We start from the raw sequence: 17137 nt of genomic DNA, 5'->3' as shown, positions 1-17137 counted from the left end.
CCGGTAGATTGCAGTGTTCCTTTAGTACATTGGGTGGGAAGACCTGGTGGGATAGGATATTCTTCAGTTCATGCAGGAGCTGTTGTCAAAGAGGAGGGCTCGGTTTTAAGCTTCGGATCTTCGTGTTCACATGAGTTTGAGTGTATCTTTGTTTTCGAAATTGCTAGCATGATAGTATTCAGTTGCTATTCTCAAGTTGAAGGTTAGTTTATAGACTGATGGCCAAGTTTGGTCATTTGTTTAGGGACCCAAGGACAGTGAGCAGGATGGGTCGTGCAGGACATGTTGAAGGCTACCCCGTATTCCATAGGCAGCCAGTCTACGAAACAGAGTACGTTTGTTATGGGATCTTTTGCCTTCAGCTCCAGGATTCATCACGGTTGTATTGTTTCATTATGCAAAAGTACATTGCTTGACCACTACACCACCCTACTCTGCTTCACTTGAGCACCTTCACCAAATCATGGAACATTGCATCGTCGTGGGAGAGACCCTCTCCCCCCTCCTTTTTTTTTTTTTTTTTGTTTGCTTGTTTGCTACCTTTCCATAGTTTAATTAAATAATCATTACCTGTAACTTAAAATAAAAATATTTCTTAACTGTGACTGCATAATACCAGACTATTCATGGATGGGTTGCATGTAGTGGTTAGGCGATGTAGTGTTTAACCAATTTGGATGATGTACAGTAATTGTATTGAACTTATAGTAATGAGGCCTGTGGGCTAAATTTCATTTTTCGTCGTTTCCATTTAGTGTAAATTTACCTTTGTGAGTTTGTTCATTAATTTTCATTTTCTTTTCTTAGAGAACACAACTATACGCCAAAGAAGTCCTGGAAAGAAAGTGCCAACCCTCTTTTGCTAAAAAGGAGATGTACAGACTGTTTAATGAAAAGTATTCCGTGAACCTTGCTAGTTTCATGAGCGAGGGCCCCCATTTGAATGAGTCTTCCTTCAAGTACAGGCCACCATTTGGATTTCACAACTACATTGATGATGTTCGGAGCCTCTTAAAACTGATGCCGGACAAAGATCTGCCAGAACCCTTGAAATCGAAGACCTGTAAACGCTGTATCGTGGTTGGAAATGGTGGCATCCTTCACGGCTTGCAAATAGGTCATGCCGTTGACCAGTATGACATCGTAATAAGGTATTTGTTTGTTTCTAATACATAATCATACGACTTTAGTCACGTCACACTATAATTAGGGCGTGACTAGGAAAAGCTAACCACCTTACAGAAGAACATCTGTGTGATGCTGGAGCGCTTGTTGATACGACTGGGTGGATGTGACCTGACCTGACCTCGTTGTTTGGTCACTTTTGTTGCTGTAAAAATTGGAAAAACTACCAAGGTCCAAGGGACTTGCTATTCATTTTTTGTATAACTTTGTGGAGACAATATTATGGTGCTGACAATCTTCTCCAACTACATGGTTTCATTGCAAACACTCGGTTGTATGATAGCCAACTGTCATTGTCTGTGCAAAGCTCTATAGGAAGGCTTCCTTCCTGTAGCCAGAAGTCCCAAATGTACACGTGCAGCAGTAGTAGACCCTTGTGGAAAGGCAGTGTGTGTAGAGTTGTACCGGTCCGCACTAAGGAGATGATGCAAAAGGTCTGTAGTTTCTTAGTGAAGTTATCATTTGTTGGTGGTTCATGTACAATGTGATCGCAGATGTCGTAAAGTTCTCTAAGCTTTAGGCTGATCTTTGAGTTGCTGATTAAACACATTAGTAAAATATTGTTCACCCTTCCTAGGAAAAAATCAAGAATGCTCCAAAGAGGCGTAAGCTTGGATCACCATCGAGCTGTTATCAAATCATCATCTGCCAGTTGTGTAATTATTTCATCTTATGGTAGAGTAATTAGTAATACATATTTAATCCCCTAGCTAAGCCGTTCATGTTTGTTTTTGACTTCAGATAAATGCATTAGGAATGCCACCTAATTTTTGTTTTCGAAGACAAATTAGCTTGTTGGTTGCAACACTTGTCTGGCAAATGTAGGCTAATGTTCGCTCCATGGTTGTGTTGCCATGCAAAGCCTTAATGCAAAACAATTAAAGATTTTTTTTTAACGCAATAACAAATCGTAAGGTTTACGACACATAGTTAATATAATATTACAAGGGAGAATCTGAAAGTGGAAATCACAGTTTACCTTGGTAATTCGGAAACTTGGTTTGTACTGGAAATCTTGAAACTTAATCTGTACTGTCCCATACCAATGCAGAGAACATTGCATTCTGAAAGAGCTTCTTGATGGCAGGGTAAATCAGTCTGATCGCTCTCCTCCACCCCTGTTTCACATCCAAACCCTGTTTAGGTTGCAGCCTACCAGAAAGCACAGCGGTCTGGTTTTCTAAACAGATAGTTGACCTAGAAATGCATTCCGCCCATTGCTTACCATTGGCTTTGTGGTGTGTAATTCACATTCTCTGGCTTCCTATTTGCTGGCTTTATTTGCTTTAGGCTGTCCAGCCCACGTTTGTCCCCCCTATTGCCCATACCTTGTTTACTGTGTTTTTCCACAAATTCGCTTTCTGTAAACAGGCCTTTAAATCTTGTTCTTATCTTGATACATTTACAGTGCATTCAGAGAGAGGTCAAATGTCTGGCTGTGTCTTCCAGGGAGCTTGGTGTGTATTTTCTTTCTCTTAATTCAAAGTGAGAGGGTTTATATGAGAATCATGCTGGCTAGTGGGGATCTGCTTGAGGAAGGCTTTACAGATGTTATTTTTTTATCTGGCACTTACAGTTTACATTTTTGTAAATTAACCATGCTGATGATCAAATCAATACTTTGGGTGTTGACTTATTTATCATTTGTTTGTTGCATAATTTTATCAGTAAAATTGTATGTGAGTGCAAATGTAATGGTCATTTCAATTGATGATTTGCTGTCTGTAATGGCTGTACGTTACCATACCATGCATACTCCATTACCCCACTCTACTCTGCACCACTCCACTTTACACCTCTTTACTCTACACCACTCCACTCCACTCCATGGCAATGCACTCTATCCCATACTACAACACTATACACCACTGCACTCTACACCACTCTTCACCACTCCACTTTGACCCCTTACTCTGAAACACTGCACTCAATGCCACTTCACTCTATGCCAATGCACTCTACACCACATTACTCAAAACCAATGCATTCTATGCCCGTCTACTCTGCACCAAATCACTCTACGCCACTCTATTCTACTCTGTACCACTGCACTCTGCGCCACTGCTTTCAACGCCGCTCTGCACCACCCCCTCTACTCTTCGTCACTTTACTGTATAGCACTACACTCTGCAGCAGTATACTCTGCAACATTGAACTCTACGCCAATCCACTCAAAGCCACTCTAATCTTACATCTATTTAAAAACACATTAAGTGAATATCAAAAGTTTTGGAAGTCCTTGACCAACATATGGTGATCTAGTTCCTTATTACCTTATGGTTGCAGTTTCTATCCAAAAGAGTCAAACTAGGAAAATAGAATAGTCTTGAGGGTAGTCCTGTTTTCTTTTCTTTAATGACCTATTAAATTTAGAGGTCTCCCCTGTGTTATGATCCATAATTGGCTCATAAGTTTAAGAGGCTTTGTCCGCCCCTGGAAGAGAGGTGGAAGTGAGACAGCCATAAAAGGCTCATATTGATAGATTTTAAGAGTCTGAGGAAGACAAATCCCTTTTCAATCAATAATTTCTTCTATGTAAGGTATATAGGCATTTATATTGGATTGCAAACTTCTACTTGCTGTTGATTTAGCTTTCTTCTAGCATGTGTACTATCTGGTAGATCTCGTTTCGGAGCCTGCTTATGATTGGCTCAAATTAGCATTTTATCACAACTTGAAGGTATGGTTCTTGTGCCAGCTAGTGAGGGGCTTAAGAATAGTCACTCAAAAAAGAGTACCTGCCTACACTCCTGCCTGACACAAGTCTCCATCAGCAGCTGTTTGACGAGAACTGTGTATGTCTCACTTGACTGTCTGCATTTCTGTTGTTAATTCTTCAAAATGTGCATTGAGTGGGCTTTGGCTCCATCAGAGGAAACCTGTGTTACTGCCTGGTGTATCATCGTGTGTCCTATTGGAGTGCTTGCTTTGTAGAGTATGTGGAGCTGTTGTAATCTCAAAAGTAAACTGAATCATGACATGACATTATTTGTTACAGATGCACGCTGCACGGAAAACAATACTAGTTTGCTTTGTGTTTTCCGTCTAGCAGGGCTTTATATGGTTTTATTCTTTACTCGGAATGCAAGCCAGATGTATTGCCAATGCCAAAGCTTGTTTATTCAGGCCACTAGCCTTACTGTGTGGTGTGCAGCTGATGCCCATCGGCATACATTGAGAAGGGCGTCACTCATTGGGAAGGATAATTGCAGTTCTGATCAGAAGCTCTGATGACGTGCTTTGCGTTGCCTGGTCTTTCTCTGGGACTTAGGAGGTTCCCTCTTACGTAACCCCGTACGTGACAAGTAATTCGTAACCAGGCACGGTCTATAGTTCATGAATTCTGTATACTATAGCGCAACCTATTGGCCCAGGATGCACAGCCTGTAAATTATTAGTCGACAGAGTTCGAATGAAACCTTCAGGTTTAGTCTTTGTTTAATGCATGCGTAATTCAGTTCCATCCGTTCATTTTCCATTTAAAAGAAAGAAAAATGAACGGCCGAAACTGAATTATTTGAACTCTGTCGACACGCCTCTCAACATTTTCACACTTTCACAACGAAAGTGGTGTGCATTCTACAACTTTTCAGGTTACATTGCATCTTCTGTCCAATGTTCGTTTGCACCCTTCGAGCTAGTCCTGTCATGCAGTGTATTGTTGAAAGCGTAGTCCATTGGCAACTTGGCATCAGAGGTTCACTTTACAGTCCTAGCTCTGCACAGTGAGGACAAGGACAGGTTTTATCCCTGTTTTTGTTCGTCATGGTCAGGAGATTTGTATTTCTCATACAGCATGTTTTAAAAGTGGTGAACTGCGTTGGTGCACCGATGTGGATTGAAAAAATACAGGATGTTGTCTTGTTTTCTTTAGGGTGGTTGTCACGTGGTTTTATTCAGACACTTTCGGCACATTTGCTTTGGTTCAAACATCACTGTTAGTGTGGACGTGGAGACGTGGCATATCGTTGCAGGTACATCTTTTGTTTTTATTTTTGTTTTAATTATGCTTTTGGTTGTTCGTGAACGCATGGGTGGTTTCTAATATGTCGCACACAAGGATTTGGCACGAATAGGTTCACGGTTATGTTGAGTAAAACACATGGGATTCATACATCTGTATTTTACGCATGGGTTCTTTTGGTGTTTTTTTTAACCTTCAGATTACACTCAGTGGTGGGTAGTTCATACAATTGAAGTGGCATATAACAGCAGAATGTCTGTTTTTACGCTGGGAGTTAAGGGTTCTTAAATATTTTTTTAGCATTGCATAATAGTGATCCCCTGAAGAAGGGCAAGTTACGAAGAACAGTGAATCTCTTTAAGTTTTGAAGAAAAGCCTGAAGGGCACTGTGGAATTTAGTGTTGAAAAAAGTTAAGAATGGAAAATGAACGGACGAAACTGAATTACGTATGGATTGAACAAAGACTAAACCTGAAGATTTCACTTGAACTCTGTCGACTGATAATTTCCTGGCTGTGCATCCTGGGTTTGGGGGACTTGACGAGGCTCCTGTTTCTAGGAACATATTGACAAAGCAATTTCATATACTTATGTCCAATACCTGACATCCCCAGACACTATATATTTCAGGCGGCATTAAAATAAGCAATTCTGGTGGATACTTCTAACAACAGATTCCTCACCTTGTTTAAATACCCCCGGGCGCCAGACCAGGGCTGGAGATTTTTTTTTCTAGCATTTCCCGTGTGCATTAGTAGATGGATAGTGCTGCTCTGCGTCGACATTCTCTCACCCTGGAAGTGGCGCCAGAGCCACATATAATTGGCACCCCTGCACGCTGATGTTAGTTTCTTTTTTTCACACCTTAGGATGTCGATCCAGAGGTCGCTCACTCAACCTTTCTGCTATTTGACAGGATATTTTGTCAACATTTCCAAGTGTGCAAGGGATATATCTCCTCTAAAGACTACAGGATATAAACTTTGCAAGGACTGTCACAAACAGATGTCTGTGACGACCCCCACCTGGTTTGCCTCTGGTGCCTGGTTTTTATTGTACATCTCTAAGTTTTGGCAGGAAAGCGCCATGGTGAATCAAAAGGTGATCTGGGATAGTGAAGCCAAGCTTCACATCAACGCACATCATCCGAAGGAATGTAAAAGCTGGTCTCGGTTGAGGACCCACTTTCATGGTCCTCTTCTCCTTCAAAGTTGTTTCTCAGTTAAAAACAAAGATAAAAAACACAACAAGTTGATGAAGACTATCCAATTTTCCACCAGTCTTATCAGACATACGAGTGCCTCTCTGTATCTGAGTGAGACATCTTGCCACAGATTCCTTACCTTTGAATTTCATAGGTGTCAGACTGGTTCCGGAAGAATTTTCTTCAAGTGATACCCTCAGACCTGTGCTATGGTAGGTGGTATCAATCTGCTCTGGGTGACGTCGGCACTGGAAGTGACGTGCGCTTCACCTATATAGGAACTATCTCGGCACGCTGACGTCAGTTCTTTTCTTTCCGTGCCAGTCAAGCGCTGATCCAGAAAGAGAGCAACCCTCTATGACTTTTTGGCAGGATTTTTCGTCCTTTTATTAACCCTTTTAAGGTCTCTCTGAGCCCAGCACATGCGCTGGCTCGGAGAGACATTTTGTATGTGAGTTTTCAAAGTGCTGCTGGCTAGCCTAGCGCTTGCGTTCACGCGACCGTGCACACGCGAACTGCTAGCCTTCAGCAACACCTTGAAAACCTGTGTGTCATCGCGATCACTTTCGCTTTCAGAGCGATCGCGATGACGCACGCTTTCAATGCATGTTCTGATTATGTCAAGAACCATAGCTCTTAACTCTCTTCATGCCCATGATCTTTCCGATTAAGTCTTCGTTTTGTAGGTATTCCATGCTCTGAAAACTTGAATGTTATTTAACTTCACATTTGATTTGCCGTATGCTGTAAAACTTAAATCACAAGAGTCCAATGTCGCCCAAAACCACGCTGTGCAGCTTAAATAATCCTACGAACACAGACTATGCTAGAAGTTGAAATTGCACTATGTTGTCATATGCAATAATGTAAAATAGAAGCCGAGTGAGGACTATGACGTCATTGACAATAAAGCTACAAATAAATCAGAAGCAGAAAGAGGACCAGGTCAGCACATATGATAGAAAAAGAACAGAAAGGGAAAATGGACTATGTTTTAATAAGCATCACAGCTGGAAACAATGTAAGTTGAAGTAGGCTAGGTCGTCATATAAAATTATATAAAATAAGACTAATAGTTAATGACGCCATAGACAATACAGCTAAGCATACTTGAGACTGAGAGAGGACTTTATAAATGCTGTATGTCTTTACATACGAAAGATAAAAGGATTTGAAATGCTCCCCTCGCACCCTCTGCCCCTTCTCACCTCTCATACTCTCTCACGTTGCCTCCTCATTCATCCTCTGGAGCACATCTTGGCTCAGCCGCTTCAGCGGAAAGGACCCGAGGCTCCCTCCTGTTCCAGAATGCCGTTGCGCACACTTCCGGGGCACGCACAGGGAGATCTACCAGAAACGTTTCTCGCAGCCAGCGAAGTATACTAAATGCGAGCATGCGGTGAGAGAACTGATGCAGTTGCAACAGCGCCAGCTTCCTTGTGGTTTCCGGAAAGAAAGAGCTTCCTAAAGCGAGGGTGGCGAAATGGAGAAGAGAGAAAGAAGTAGAAGAGGTAAAGCAGCTGTATGTAGTCGACTTTGAGATAGGAAATGGGTAGGGCCTGGGCCTAAGGTGTCGAAATAAATGATGTGTTTTGGGTTTCGGAGTGTATTAGTGCATCAATGGCTGCAACAATGTGGTACATGAGGTTTGCCCCCACAGTCGCCCCGGACACGGATGGGAGCGGTGGTGGGGGAAGCGGAGGGCACAGGGGTGTGGGGGTTTGGAGCAGGAGCACATGGTGGTTGCGCGGTGTTTGGAGGGGGGAGGGGAGGCGGAGGACTTGGGGAAGGAGGGGGGAATCGCGTTGGGGCAGGGGCGCATCTCTACTTTTGGCTGCGGGACTGGGCGGCGCGGTGGCCGGGCAGCGCTTCAGCAGGGGTTATGGCAGACAATCGGCGGACTCGCGCACGGTGGGGTAGATTGGCGAGGCTGCCACATGCGGTGATCCTGGACAGATGAGGGGTTTGGGCTGGATAAATTACAGCCATCACACTGATGTGTGTCGGAGAGCGAGGCCGCCAGCGCATCACTGATACTAAGAGGGAGAGAAAGTTAAAGTGCGCCATGCGCGCGCTGCGTTCACGCGGGGACAGAGCAGCAGAAACTCGCTTGCGAAAGTGAAAGCGGGAGCGCGAGAAGAGACGCTGCGGGTGCACATGGGATGTCCGGGGGACAGGAGATGCGCACACCGCGTGGCTGTACATGCGCGTACACCAACTCAAATCCGCCAAAGCCTGCGCGTGCCCATCTCCTGTCCCACTTCCGAGGCAAGTCAGCATCAATAGATCTCGCTGGCGACAGCAGCGCTTCGCGCTGCGTTCGCCAGGTGAGATCTAAAAATGATATACATATGGACCTTACATACGTTTAGGCGAATTGCACTTCTTATGGCTTCAGTATTCGTGCCTAGACTTTTTTAAGTTAAAGGGACATGAAATCAAAAACTTACGAATGAACATTCCGGGTTAATTTTTCAGTTCTGGGTACACCGTGTTGCTTCGTTTTGGCAATGGCAAGCTTACAACAAGCATTGGCATAGCCAATAGGTCTCGCCTTTGGGACCTTATAAGTGTTTAGCCATGCAACAGTTGCATAACTAAACACTTATAAGGTCCCAAAAGCGAGACCTATTGGCTATGCCAATACTTGTTTTAACTGCTGCAATCTATTAAAGTCTCACGTAGAACATCAAAGCGGCCATGCGGCCGCGAAAGTGATCGCGATCAAACATCAAAGTGGCCGCGAAAGTGAAAGTAATCGCGGTAAAGTGCGACGCCCGCGCACATGCACTGTAGCTCTAGGCTGGCCTGGTAGCACTTTTTGGAGCCCTCACAAAATGTCTCGCCAGACCAGCGCATGCGCTGGGTCAGGCGAGACCTAAAAACATCTATTTTATCTTGCCTAGGAGTCAGCGACAATGATTGTCTTTATTTTCCATTCTCAAAGAGAGCATGAACTGATTGTTGGGTAATCTGGAGAGGACGAGGAGGGGAAGAGGGGAGCTCGACCTGCAATAGCCCGTCTGCAAAGGAACAGCACAACAGGTGAGCCAGGCTGACAAACGGTATGTTCTCTCTTTAGCAGCCCCTCCCTCTACCCAAATCCCTGTACTTGTCACCCAAGGACTGCAACCAGCTAGACTAATTTCCCATGCCATCAATACCTGTGTCTACCACCCCTTTGCACCTACCGCCTCCATGCCAGTGCACATGCACATTGCTGTAGCTTTGAAGGATCTGCTCTCAGGATTAAAAGGGGGATTTACCAAACAATAACAAGTGGAACGAAACTGGTGCTACACTCATGTAAAGCGCTCTGATACCTATTTAAAGCTTGGATTGGTTGTTGCAGCAGGTTAATGCTATCAGTGATAAATAGTGTTGCGCTTCCCAATCAGTGCGCTTTCCACTAGCGTCACTCTGTAGGTTTGTAAACACTAAAGTGAGCTTCATGCTTTTGATGTCTCAAGGCCAAGCACCCTGAACTATTTGCTGAAGATCCATCCACAGCGCTTTTGTACTGAAAACTCATTATCAGGAAATAACCATGAAAATTATTTGTATAAATAAAAATACATAATTAATATATATACATTTAATTTACAAGTAATAATAAAGTGCCTCCATCCGTTTCTTAAAAGCTTGCTGTATGGACAGTGACACCTGTTTTTATTTCGTAAACCATTCATAATGGCTTAGATACAAAGCATTATCTATATTTAGTATTCTAGAACAATATACTTTACTTTCATATTGGGGGAGTTCCTTTAAAATGACATGATGATTATTGGTGTCATATAATCCATAAATAAATATTCTATACTTTAAAAAAAATCCTCTGGTCTGCATGAAACGAAACCTTGGGAAAAAAACAGGTTTCTGACACTCTTCTGTCTTGTCGGTACCTTCCAATATCTCAGAGACTACTGAAAGATGAATCTCATTTCAGCTCTTAAAACAAGCATTGGCATAGGCAAAATGTCTTGCCTTTGGGACCTTTTAAGTGTTTAGCCACGCAACAGTTGATGTTGTTTCACCAAGGATATTGTGCTGCACAACTAAATACCTATAAGGTCCCAAAGGCGAGACCTATTGGCTATGCCCTTTTTTGGTGTGTAGTAACGTCCTCTAGTAAGACTTTGGGGTTCAAGCGGTGCGGCTATTTCGTCTGCCTGTGGTGTCTGGAGCGCAACCACGACTCCAAGCCGTGTCCTGATCGCCGGGTCATGGCACCGAAGGTTTTGAGGGCGTGGTCTCTGAAGCTGCTCGCGGCCCTGCGGACTCCTCGGAGTTCCTGATCCTGGTCAAGAGGAAAGTCCTGGCACCGCTTCAGTAATCCAAAGTCTTCTTCGTCCCACTTAAGATCGTCGGGACATTCAGATAGAGACACAAAAAACACAGGAAGCTTTGATTTCTCCTCATCTGTTGGCTGACGCAACGCAGGATCTGAAGATGGATCCGAACCAGCGCTGATCAAACTAATGTAACCTTCCCCGGTGCTGGTCCCAAGACCTGTGCTCCTGGCGCCCCAGTTCTAGTCTGATTCCCTTGCGACGCAGTCCTGGAGCCGTGTTGACGGCAGATTCCAGCACTATTAGGACCTAGAGGTCCTAGGTGTTTTCCTGAGCCTTATTCTGGAGGGCTAGAAGTGGGATAAGACTGGGAGGGGTCACTGGACCCTTTAGAAGATCAGCCTTATAAACAGGATATGAACTGGTATGAGGAATTGGGTGAAGCCAGCAGACTGGATACCTCTCCAGGTACTGGCATGCTTTCTCCCCCCACTGGGCTAAGGAGAGGGAGCATTTTATGCAATGGTGGTTCGTAGGGTGGCTCAGGTCCTTAACGTCCAGTTACCTTCAGCAGCAGTCAAGTCTAACATCGTGACGGAGGTGCTACAGTTGAGAGTTTCTTCTTTGGAACCTGTGTTCCCTTTTAATGAAGCCCTCACAGACGTCCTTCTGGAACCAAACCTGCACAGGGGTTCCTGAGAACATGCAATCACACATCGCCTTGCCCAGGGCAACCCTAACTTGCTTTTCAGCCACCTCACCGAGCTTGATAGTCCAAGCCTCTACCTCCCATGGCGCGTTCCCTTCTGCCTGCCAGAGAGGGATTCAAAGAGGCTGGACAGTTGAGGCAAGAAAATGTTTCCTTCGCTAGCCTTACATTGCAGTCAGTGAACACCACATGCTTATTGGGCCGTAATTCCCACTCTTTGTGGGAAACGGTTGCGCAAGTGCTTTCACATGTCCCAGATGAGGCCTAGGCTATCTTTTTTCCAAGCCGTAGCAGATGTGAGAAATGCACCAAAGTTCGCCATTCGATGTGGCTTGGATACAACTGACTCGCTGGGCAGAACGATTTCTACGACTGTGGCGGTTAGACACCACTCCTGGCTGAGAACATCTGGCTTTACAGGGGATGTCCAGGCTTTGTTCATATACATGCCCTTTGATGGCATAAGTCTCTCCGGAGACCAGGCAGTCACAGGGCTGGAACACTTTAAGGACTCACGGGCTACAACCAAGTTCTTAGTTCTCTCAGCTGCCTTCTGTCCCCAGTCTGCGTTTCGTGGCTATGGAAGGGTCTTTCCACCTTGCCAACCCTACCCTAGCCACCGTGCTCTTAAGTTGCTATTTCCGCTACTTTCTGGTCCCAAAAACGTACCAGGGCCTTCGTCTTATTCTAGACCTATGAGCCCTCAACTACTTCCTAAAAAAAAGGCAAAATTCAAGATGCTCCCATTGGCGCAGGTCTTGTCTGTCCTGGACCCAGGAAGATTGGATAGTAGTGTTAGACTTGCAGGGCGTATGTTTTCACATTCCTGTCCTTCCTGCCCACAGTCGTTACCTGCGATTGACGGTGGCCCACGAGCACATTTAGTTCACAGCGCTCTCTTTTGGCCTTACCAGCTCCCCTCGGGTGTTCGCGAAGATGATGACTGTGGTTCCAGCTTATCTGCGGAGATGAGGGCAGCCAGTCTTCCCCTAGCTCGACGACTAGCTGTTGAAGGCGGGCCTGTCCCACCTTCAGATTACAGTGAATCTCCTGCATTCACTGGGGTTCAGTACCAGCTTTCCAAAGCCACACATGACTCCCTCTCAGACGTTCCCTTTCATCGGAGCTATTCTGGACACAGTGCAGTTTCGGGTCTATCCTCCTGTTCGGGGAGTCGAGGATATTTCAGCCTCTATCCTGGATTTTTGAGGCTGCTGGGCCTCATAGCCTCCTGCATCCTGCTAGTGACACATGCCAAATGGCATATGCGGGTTCTGCAGTGGGACCTGAAGTTCTAGTGGGCGCAGTATCAGGGGAATCTCTCCGACATGGTCCAGATCTTGGAGGGAGCTGCACAAGACCTGCAGTGGTGGCTGACAAACCGCGATTAGGTCATAGGCAGACACCTCTTCCTTCCCCAACCAGATCTCACAGTAGTGACAGATTCGTTAAATGTGGGATGCGGTGGCCATCCGGGAGAGGTGGAGATTAGAGGACTGTGGTCTCCAGCGAATCCGGACTCCACGTCAACTTGCTGGCGCTCCAAGCGATCCGATTGGAATTAAAAGCCTTTCTACCCTGTATCAAAGGAAGACTAGTTCAAGTGTTCACAGAAAACAACGACCGCCATGTGGTACTGCAACAGAAACAACAGAGTGGGGTCATGAACTCCTTGTCAAGAGACCCTATGTCTCTGGACATGGCTGGAACAGCAGGGCATAGCCCTGGTGGTTCAACACCTGGCAGGTTCCCGAAACGCAGGGGCGGACGAAATCAGCCCTCGATGACTAGCGGCTCACAAGTGGTGTCTCCATCTGGAGGTGGCAAAGTCTTTTTCAGCAGTGGAGAGAGCCTTTGTTAGATCTCTTTGCCTCCAAAGAGAACTCATAATGTCAACCGCTTTGTGCGTTGGAGTGTCCAAGGCCGGTCTCACTCGGAGACTCTTTTCTTCTCGAGTGGAACTCATGTCTCCTGTATGACTTTCCTCCCATACCACTACTGGCCAGAATCCTAAGATCAGGAACGACCAAGTCCAAGTCATTCTTGTGGCTCCAGACTGGGCACAGAGAGTCTGGTATCCCCAGCTTCTGCAAATGAGCATCGATTCTCCCATCAGGCTGGCCCTTCTGGAGGATCGTCTGTTGCAGCAGATGGGGCTGTGACCCCCTTGCTCCTTATAGGAGCTATTCCCCTTCCCGTTTGGGTCGTCAACCCTTCTTCCTTTCTTCTGTTAGGAACAGCACACCCTGTGATTTACCGTTCATATCTTGGGATTCATGTGCCGGACCTTTATTGCCCCTGGTCCCACCTTGTTAATGTGCCTATATAGGTGGCTGTTAGAAATGGGATTTTTGGTAGACTAGGGTGTGGGCCAAAGCCAGGCAAAAACCACCACTCTAGTTAGGATAAGGGAGTTACACATCTAAAATAACCCCTGCTCACCCCCTTGGTAGCTTGGCAAGAGCAGCCAGGCTTATCTTAGAGTCAGAGTGTAAAGCATTTGCACCTAACCAGCAATAATACAGTGTACGCACTACAAAAGGACACCACACCAGTTTAGAAAAATATCCAATATTTTTATATAATTAAACCAAGACCAAAAATGATTAAAAAAAAGCCACAGTACTATACTTAAAAGATGACAGTTAAACAATACGCTGATTAAAAAGAGTTCCTTGTGTGGATAGCTCCATCCGGGCTACCACGGCGTCATGAACACACAAATCCAAAAACAGTTCTGGCTGACAGCGGGGTCGCAGGTCAGCTACGGTGTCGGGAAGACCCGCAAACAGTACCTTTCAGAGATGCAGGGCGATGGGGCCCTTGAAGTCACTCACGTTGCAGGTCGAGCGCCTTTCTGATGGGATCAGGAGCGCTGGCGCCAACAGGCGTAGGGTGCGCCGTGCGGTGCCCCCAGGTCGTGGTGCGAGCAGCAGCTCGGTGGCGGCGTCAGATGCCGTTGTCGGTGAGACCAGGGTTGCGGTGCAAGATGAAGGCGGTGCTTGTCATGGGGCTAGCAGGGCGCAGTGCAAGCAGTGGCGTAGTCATTGCTGAAGTGCTGGCGTCGGCTGACGAACTGGAGTCTGGCGCTGGTGTCGGTAGGCCAAGGCTGCGGTGCAGGATGAGGGCGGTGCATCGTGTGACTTGCGTGCGGTGCCCTCAAACCACGGTGCAAGCAGCGGCGTCTATTTCGGATTGAAGTGGCGGCGTCAGGAAGGCTACGGCGTCGTCATGTAGCGACGTGGTGCTGAGTGCGGTGCCCACAGGTCGGGGTGCAAGCAGCGGCTCTGTGGCGGCGTCAACAGGCGGCGTCAGTGAGATCAGGGTCGCGTTGCGGCGGTGCTCTCTGCTGTGCCAAAGCTTCGGCGTGATGCAAGGCGTTACGGAGTGTGGTGCCCACAGGTCACGGTGCAAGCAGCGGCTCGGTGGCAGCATCAACAGGTGTCGTCGGTGAGACCAAGGTTGCGGTGCGGCGGTGCTCTCTGCGGTGCCAAAGATTCGGCATGAAGCAAGGCGGTGTGGAGTGCAGTGCCCACAGGTCGCGGTACAAGCAGCAGCTCGGTGGTGGCGTCAACAGGCGTCGTCGGTGAGACCAAGGTTGTGGTGCCCTCTGTGGTGTCTTCAGGACACGGGGTCGACAAGGTCGTCGTAGGCGTCCTCGAGGTGGTGTTCCTTGGGTTGCAGTACGAAACACACAGTCCCCAGTGCTGCGGGTCGAAGAACCTGGAGTCTTTGATTTTCCTGAGACTCCGTGAACAGGGGGCAAGCTCTACCTCAAGCCCTTGGAGAGACTCACAAATTAGGTTGCAGAAAGTCCAGGCCAGGCCTTTCACTGCCCAAGACAGAAGCAGCCACTGCAGGTCAGCCCAGCAAAGCACCCAGCAAAACAGTTGTTCCTTTTCACAGCCTTTCCGGCTCTTCTTCTTTGCACCCAGGTCTATTTAGCCCTTTCCTGACCTACCTAGACCATCTGGGGCCCCTCCAGCCCCGTAGCCTTCTGTCATCCAAAATCCAGACAGGCAATCCACATTCCAGCAGAGGCACACGGGATGACTGAGCAAGAAAATACCTACTTTCTAAAAGTGGTATTTTCAAACGCAGAATGTAAAAAGCACCTTCACTAAAAGATGCATCTTTAGAGTTCAGGCATACAACATTTTATTTTCTTACCGAATTCCCTGGGCCAGTTATGTTTATAAAAGGTTATAAACGCAACTCCCATTCTGTCCTATTGGGAACTGGTAGCCTTGCAATAGTGAAAAACGAAATTGGCTGTAATTAACTATTAGGACATGCCACACACACCAGGGCATGTCCTGCCTTTCACATACACTGTACCCTGCCCACAGGGGTACCTTTGGCCTACCTTAGGGGTGCCTGACATGTAAGAAAAGGGAAGGTTAGGGACCGGCCAGTGTGTGCACTGGCCAAGTCGACATGGCAGTTACAAACTGCGTGCAGACTCTGCAATGACCGGTCTGAGTTACCGTTTTCAGAGCTACTTACGGGGGTGGCACAACCAGTCCTGCAGGCCCCCAAGTAGCATTCGATTCACTGGCCCTGGCACACACAGTGCCCTTTACTAGGGGCTAACAGGTAAATCAAATAGCCAATCATGGAAACACCAATCCATAACACAATTTACACAAAGAGCATATGCTTTTTAGCACTGATTAGCAGTGGTAAAGTGCCCAGAGTCCTAAAACCAACACACACAGGTCAGGGAAAAATAGAAGGAAAAAGCAAAAAGTTTGGGGATAACCCTGCAAAAAGGGCCATTTCCAACAGTGACTCAGACATCACTGTGGAGCCGACTAATGCCACCTACCAGCGCGCAGGGGTATTGCTCAAAGAAAAATCTTCCGAATCCAGTCTGATGGATTGGAAATTCAAAAGTAAGGAATCTGCGGCTAGATACTAGATAACGCGTTACCGAAGGTAAGTAACTTGTCCTTCAGTCCAGGTCTTCCACGGAAGAGCCAATCCCACAACTTATTCCAATCCAACCTGAATTTCCAGGCTTTTTAGTGATGCCACAAGCTAAGGCCTTCAAGGAGGCCATGTTGTGAATCTTTGGCACCCTTCTGGATCAAAGGGGCTTGCCTCTGGGCCCAATTACCTCCAGCCTGATTACCATTGGTGGAACTGTCCTTAATCCCATTTGGGTCACTTCACCTGCTTCAACTCCAGAGCTGAAGCCCATCCTGATTTCACACCAGACACTGAGACCTGCTCTGCTGCTCCACACATCGTTGTCAATGTTGAAGTTGCTGATTCCAGAGGAGGAACCTATTCTTTTTGACTCAGAAATTATTCTGGCACAACCTGAACTGAAGTTTTGCCCCGCTTCATCCTCAAGCACAGCCAATGCAACCCCATTCTAAGTCAGATGGCATCCTGTCTCTTTCCCAGCCAATACATGTTCCTCTTGCTTCAAAAAATATTTTTTATACATTTTCAAGGTACAAGTGGGTTGTATGCCTCCTGATGGGGAATCCAAACATATGGAGGCATTCAGAGAGCTGGTGTTTTATTCAGCCAACCTCGTCCTCTACTTCGTCAAGATGGTGAAGACTCCGCTAAATAAATCATCCGCTCTGGGCAGGACACCACTGACTATTATGAGAGTGCAGTTGCTGTTAGCATGGTGCTTTGTCCTTTCTGCACCAGTGCAGCATAATCCCTAGTTGTCTCGCACCTTTAAAGGCTTTGGATGAGGTCTGCCGCAACAGCAACACCAAGGTCTACTTCTGCAACTATAGACACTTCTATACCATTCCAGG

At 46.4% G+C, this 17137-nt stretch overlaps 1 protein-coding gene across 3 annotated transcripts in view; it reads left to right on the top strand.

Moving 5' to 3' along the window:
- ST3GAL5 (ST3 beta-galactoside alpha-2,3-sialyltransferase 5) overlaps positions 1–17137 on the top strand; it is a 495924-nt gene that overhangs the window by 388368 nt on the left and 90419 nt on the right. For all 3 annotated transcript variants that reach the window (XM_085642613.1, XM_085642614.1, XM_085642612.1), the window contains one exon: positions 808–1151. In XM_085642613.1, coding sequence (XP_085498739.1) covers positions 808–1151 — 344 coding nt within the window. The remainder of the gene's footprint in view (positions 1–807; positions 1152–17137) is intronic.

The sequence above is a fragment of the Triturus cristatus genome, chromosome 2_2 (assembly GCF_964204655.1).
Source record: "Triturus cristatus chromosome 2_2, aTriCri1.1, whole genome shotgun sequence".
NCBI classification, from domain to species: domain Eukaryota; kingdom Metazoa; phylum Chordata; class Amphibia; order Caudata; family Salamandridae; genus Triturus; species Triturus cristatus.
The sequence above is the reverse complement of the archived record's forward strand: the minus strand, read 5'-3'. Positions and strand labels throughout refer to the sequence as shown.